General features: G+C 43.4%; 1 protein-coding gene across 1 annotated transcript; it reads right to left on the bottom strand.

Annotated features, from left to right (window-relative positions):
- LOC139665907 (5-aminolevulinate synthase, non-specific, mitochondrial-like) lies at nucleotides 1-5,977 on the bottom strand. Its single transcript, XM_071544949.1, has 11 exons — nucleotides 5,874-5,977; nucleotides 4,124-4,329; nucleotides 3,783-3,959; nucleotides 3,419-3,550; nucleotides 3,065-3,284; nucleotides 2,743-2,927; nucleotides 2,160-2,339; nucleotides 1,613-1,777; nucleotides 1,234-1,502; nucleotides 884-1,046; nucleotides 1-326 (listed from the first exon to the last, which is right to left on the bottom strand). The coding sequence occupies exons 2-11, from the start codon at nucleotides 4,311-4,313 to the stop codon at nucleotides 166-168; spliced, it is 1,842 nt and encodes a 613-aa protein (XP_071401050.1). The 5' UTR covers nucleotides 4,314-4,329; nucleotides 5,874-5,977; the 3' UTR covers nucleotides 1-165.
- Between the last annotated feature and the right edge of the window lie 317 nt (nucleotides 5,978-6,294).

The raw sequence follows: 6,294 nt of genomic DNA, 5'->3' as shown, positions 1-6,294 counted from the left end.
AACTGTAATCAACACAACTCATAAATACACACTTTACCCCAGACTTTATTATTGATACAGAACATTTTGTATGTATTGATATATCTTACACAAATACAATAAATAGCTTAAATACAGATTTGATCGGGGAGTGGGGCTTGCTGGGGTTTACTGTATAAACTGATATCAGGCTGTTGCTGATATCATGTGACTAAGGCCTGTGAAGTAGGACTTCTCCCTCTCGCTCATCAGCTCGAAGTGGAGAGGCTGCTGGCAGAAGTTACACTCTGCTGAGGAGTGCGGCCTCAGCTCCAGACCCACCTCCTGCCAGGTCTTCACCAGCCGGTCTGTGGAGAAGAGGCAGAGGATGACAAACACAGGTGAGGACACAAAAGGTCTGTGCCAGATATGGATATTAAATGTATCTAATAGACTAAATAGTGTTTTAACTAATAGTATCAGGGCTTCAAATTACGTTTTGTGGCTTGTGGATTTCAGTTACCAGCCATTTGGAATTTTCACCAGCCAAAACATTTTTTCTTTAATTTAATAGGCTCAAAGGATTGCATTTCATCATCTTTGTTTGTTATATAGTACAATACATTTTTGTCTCAATGTATTACTCAATTTCCAATGTAATACTGGCCAAGCATATTATATTACCCAACGTTGTTCGTCCCAACAACAAAATAATTTGTTAGACTTCTCCACAGTGTAAATCCATCCTGACAAACATTGTTGTTTTGTTTGTAGCGGTTGCTGACAACTTCACAAATCCTCAACTGCTAAAATGCCATTTGGTAAGTTGTCAGGCATTCATTTCAAGCTCTGAACAGAATATTACAGTCCATCTCTGGATCCTTTTGCTTCCTGAGAGCGGAGACCTAATTTCTTGTGGACGTACCGACAAAGTAGTGCATCATCTGAGGAGTGTGGTGCGGTGTGGGGGCGATGCGCAGCAGTTCCTCTCCCTTCGCCACTGTGGGATAGTTGATTGCCTGGACGTAGATGTTGTAACGGGACATCATGATGTCACAAACCTCCGTGTTCTTCTCTGCATCTGCCACCTGCCAACAGAGAGATAAAGTGGGCACAATCAGGCAGATGTTTCATATTTAAAACTGATTCACATTTTGAAGTGTCTGTAATTTCATTGCAACAGTAAACAAAAAAAAATCCATTCCATAACAGTGATGTGTAAGGCTTTAGCAGTGAAAATGATCAGTAAAACGGCTAAATTAGAAATTGTCTTACCCGGACAGGAATAATGTGGCTTGGGCAGTGGACCACTGGGAGGCCTGAGTCCATCAGCATCTGACGGAGCAGCTTGACGTTCCTCTGGTGTTTCCTCCTGAGCATCTGGCCCTCCTCACTTTTCAGGACCTTGATGGACTCCCTTGCCCCCGCCAGCAGCATGGGGGGCAGGGAAGTGGTGAAGATGAAGCCCGCCGCATAGGAGCGCACTGTGTCCACCAGGGCGTTGGTGCTGGTGATGTAGCCGCCCACACAGCCAAATGCCTTGCCTGGAAACGATCCATAGTGTAACATGTTAGAGAGGGGGGAGACATATGGAACTGATGAGGGTGTTGAGAGAATTTGATCCTCAGCGGTAAACACACAGGGTTGTACTTACCGAGGGTACCGGAGATGATGTCCATCTTGTGCATGACTCTGTCCCTGTCCCCGATCCCTCCTCCCCTCGGCCCGTACAGGCCCACAGCGTGCACTTCATCCACAAAGGTAATAGCACCGAACTTGTGGGCAATATCACACATCTCCTCCAGAGGGCACACAGCTCCTATAGGGCGAGAACACAGCACCCATTCGATTATTTAAGATCACTCAACAACAAAATATGACAGACTCTTTCAAAAAAGCCCTCAAAACCTACCTATTCACTCTTGCTTTTGACCTCTAATCTTCTTCTCCTCCCCTCTCCCCCTTTCCTCCCTATTTATACTTCCTTTTCTCATCTATTTCTATCACTTATATACATCTCGATTAAAATAGTTTTATCCTGTGTTTGTAAAGCGTCTTTGAGCACCAAGAAAAGCGCTATATAAATGTCATGTATTATTATTATTATTATTATTATTATTATTATATAATATGTGACAGACAGAGTTTCAGCTACACATATTAAATAAGAACAACATTTTTGGGTGAAGTTGTGCACTTACCATCCATTGAGTGCACTGTCTCAAAGGCCACGATCTTTGGAGTGGAGGGGTCTGACTTCTCAAGCAGCTCTTGTAGATGGTTGGCGTCATTGTGACGGAAGATAAACTTCTTCACCCGGCTGTTCCTTATTCCCTGAATCATTGAGGCGTGGTTGCCAGCATCAGAATAGATTTCACAACCTAGGAATTAAGAGAAATCATAGAAAATGCTTGCTCCTCAATTCTATATTAGAAATTCTACATTTAAAGTCCCCATGAAATGAACTCCCATTACTTTTACTTCCTGGAAAACATGAAACATCTTTCATGGTGACCTCATGCTGCACCAGCAAGCGTAAATATAAATTTGCAACCACTAAAACCATCAGATTTTTGAACAATCCCGCCCCTCCGCACCCCTCCCATCAAGTAAAATTGCCTTTCTCTCCCTGACTCATATTCTACTGGTTTAGACTTTTGAATGATCAATCACTGCATTAAAGATCCCGTGTCATGGGGTCTTTAAGTTTAAATGAAGCAAATCTGTGAGGAAATACAATAAAATCTAATATCACACGGAACCGACATGCCTGATGTACTGTACCTGGTAGCATTTTGGCCAGAGTAAACAAAGTGGAGTCATTGGCTACAAAGCAGGAAGTGAAGAGAAGAGCGGCGTCCTTTTGGTGCAGGTCAGCCAGCTCATGTTCCAGATCCACGTGGAATTTGCTTGTGCCCGAAATGTTCCGCGTGCCTCCTGCACCAGCACCATGCTTTCGTAAAGTCTCCCTTGAGGAACAAAGTGGAACCGGTTTAGGGAACATTTACTCTCCTTGAAAACTACCTCAACTTTCATCAGTACTGGATTCATCATCGTTATCACCACCCTATTCTACCTTTTCTATCTGATTTCTAAGCCTACTCACATGATGGACTGGGTGACTCGGGGGTGGCGGCTCATGCCCAGGTAGTCATTGCTGCACCACACAGACACGTCTCTCTTCGCATGCAAAGACTCGGAGTAGTCGTCTGCCATGGGGAAGGTGGGGGCGTGCCTGTTCACCGTCTTAAATACCCTGTATGTGTGATCCTTCTTCTTGCTGTCAATCTTCCCCTCAAAAAAGCTGTCATACTGGAAGGTGAAAACTGATGGAGGAAGGAGGATATTTCATGAAACTTTTCACAAATAAAGACTTAGTACAGCGCAGTAGCTAGAGGAGGCAGATTTTTGGGAATGACTATTTCTTAATGACCTACTGTTCCATGGTCGGTGTTCTTACCTTTAGGCAGATTGTCCTGCAGTAGGTGAGACACTTTGGAAGGTTGGGGTTTTAAAAGGTTTTTCAGAGCGCCTGTGTTGGCTTTGTCCGCTTTGATAAGATCCACCACCGATGAACCCACATCCGTTTTCTCTGTTCAGCAATGATGTGCACAATTAATTTCACGAAACACCAGCTCCGCCTCACCTACATTCTACTATGTACACTCAACTGTAAAGCCTTGCACAAGTTTACCAATGCATGGAATTGATTTGCTATGCAAGTCACTGGGGTATGCATGCTCAAAACAATGACCTTTCGCAACTTGCATAACTGACTTAGTGTATGGTTACCCAACTGCGGGAGTGGCTGCGCAGTTGCTTACTTGTGCGGAAAGAGTGCATCTCCTGGACATCCTCCTGCAGCTCCAGGCTGGCCTCCCGCACCACGCCGTTGTTTTTCTGCACCATCTCCGCAGCCAGGAAAGGACACTTGGAGCCCAGCGCCTGGCCAGCAGGGGGCGAGGGGTGACCTGGGGGGCGCTTGACAGAGTGCCTTGGATCTGCACAACATTGGATGAAATTTCAGGTTTCAGAATAATCAGTTCCTAATATGTTATTGATCACTTTCCTACATTATAATCACCATTCAATGTACTGCACTAACTGTGTAAGTCGTAAGTGATAGGAAGCCTTAACAAAAGGTCATTTTTCCCCTATGACTGACCCTCATTTGTTGGAGTGCCTTTAGACGCGGAGGCTGAAGAGGCGAGGGCTCTGGCCAGAGGTCTGCAGGCCAGGTCCATCATCACCGGACACTTCTGGGCATAACCCACCAGGGACGACTTCCCGGCCAGCTGCAGGAATACATTGGGCACCACCGTCAGGAACGGACACCGGCGAACAACTGTGTCCATATGAGATGCTATTGATCTAGGTGGGAAAGAGAAGAAGGGGATCATTAAGAATGTGTCTGAATTGAGCTTTCCTTTGAGGTTTCAAGGACTGGAGAGCAGACATGCATTTGGTCTGGCAGTGAAACCTGATCAGTGGAGATCTAGTATTTATTTTCTGGCAGAGTCTGAAGGGACTACCATTAGCTCCTGGCTACTTTTGACAACCATCATAACACATTAAATTAAGATAGCAAGCCTAATTTAATTAAATTAAGCAATATTCCTAAAACCTCATTTAACAAATCTAAATAGATCGAATCAGTGTTCGGTAATCCAGTTAAACATTGACACTATCAGTAGCATCTCTACAATGTGCAAGAGAGATAACAATCCAGCATATTTTAACAAAAATGATCCCATGTTAAAATATGCAGTGATACAAAAACAGATTTTCATTACAATGCAATTGCCTCCCATTGCCAAACAATATTAATACATTTTTTACCTGAACACATCCCACTCCACTTTGATGGAACAGAGGAAAAATACCTTGCGAAACATGACTGAATCGGCACTAAGCGATGTAGACTGAGGCCAGAGAACATGTTTGTTCAGAGCCTGAGGGGCTACTTTCATTCACCCTGGGCTGTGGTCAGCTGTTCTTGACAAGTGGAAAAAAGGAAGGCCACTTAGGGACCTGTCCTGCTACTACAACTGTACGGTCTTACCCAAGACAAAAGGAGCAGAGCCATCTGGCTTCTATTCAAGTGAAACAGATACATTAACTATAATAACCTAAGCCTCCACCCTCCCACATTACTAGGGGGGCAGGCCTCTGTTACAGCTCATGACAGCCAAATCTGATATCAATATTCACTTATTTGCATGGTCAGTGCTATGCATTACTGGATACTACCTGACTTCCTAGAAATTAACAGCTGTGAAGTAACTGACCTTCCACTCCATGAGTCTTTATGACTGTCAGTGTGAGAAAGGCAACAAGCAGCAGTCAGCTGCGGGCTATAAATGGGCCACTTCCACTTTCTGTGACTAACTTTCAATTTCTATACTTAATTCTCATATACCTGCGGAAGGACACATTTCTTTAACTGCCATTTACAGCAGCCACAAACTGATCAAGTCAAGCCTGATCCTCAAATTAAAAGGGATTTAACCTGAAAACTGATATTTACACAGTAGAAAGTAGAACAAATGCATACAATACCAAAGCATAAACAATTAATCAACTATAATGTGTGTTAAGAGTAGGCATACACAACATCCAACTGGGAAGATAAACTTGATAAAGTCTCAAACTAGCTTTTAGTGAAGCTGGGTACACCATCATCTTCAACATACACAGATCCAGCAGAGGAAAAATAATTTAATTGGAAAGAAAAGCGATGATCAATGGTGTGGGCTAACTCATCATCAATCCAGGGTCTCACTGTTAGTTGGCTATTGTTAGTTAGTTAGTAAGTCCACCATCTTCAACTAGCTGGTCAGGAGAATGAACTGTGGTACATTTAAATTATCCATATATTATATTCCCCCAAAGCAGACTAAGAAAATTCAACCCACCTGATTTATTCAAGGTCCCTGGAGTTCTTGGTCTTTCACCTTTACTTCTTCACTGTACTCTTCTCAGAGATGGGAAAATCTGGCTGGCTGGATTACTACCACACTAACGCTGATGACGTAGGCTGCAGTGTGTGTTGCACAATCATTGAGCCACGCCCACCGGGAGTCATGTAATGAAGCCAAAGATTGTCTATTCTGAAGATGAAACACTCAATAGTAAATAGTCGTCTTCTCGGTCTAAAAAGGTAACCGTTAACGCTCACGCATGTGAACCAAAGTTAATTTTCTAATTTGTTTTCCACAATTCATTCAAATTTTAACTGAATGTTGTTGACACACTTTCGCCTTGTGTGCAGTTTGGTCCAAATTAATATTTAATGTGTAAACAGAAGATGAATGCAAAAGTAGTCCGCCGCGTCAC

The sequence above is a fragment of the Centroberyx affinis genome, unplaced genomic scaffold, assembly GCF_046629955.1.
Source record: "Centroberyx affinis isolate AG114_WGS23_722 - 3 ecotype Tasmania unplaced genomic scaffold, CSIRO-AGI_Caff_v1 ptg004734l_1, whole genome shotgun sequence".
Classification (NCBI taxonomy): domain Eukaryota; kingdom Metazoa; phylum Chordata; class Actinopteri; order Beryciformes; family Berycidae; genus Centroberyx; species Centroberyx affinis.
Note: the sequence above shows the minus strand (reverse complement) of the source record. Positions and strands in the feature narration are given on the sequence as shown.

Excerpts from the sequence above, each read along its gene's own strand:
- LOC139665907 (XM_071544949.1), bottom strand. The coding sequence starts at position 4,313 with ATGGACACAGTTGTTCGCCGGTGTCCGTTCCTGACGGTGGTGCCCAAT. Across the intron at positions 3,551-3,782 it reads GATGCACTCTTTCCGCACAA|AGAAAACGGATGTGGGTTCA; the intron begins GTAAGCAACTGC and ends ATTGCTGAACAG. Across the intron at positions 2,928-3,064 it reads CGAGTCACCCAGTCCATCAT|GGAGACTTTACGAAAGCATG; the intron begins GTGAGTAGGCTT and ends TTGTTCCTCAAG.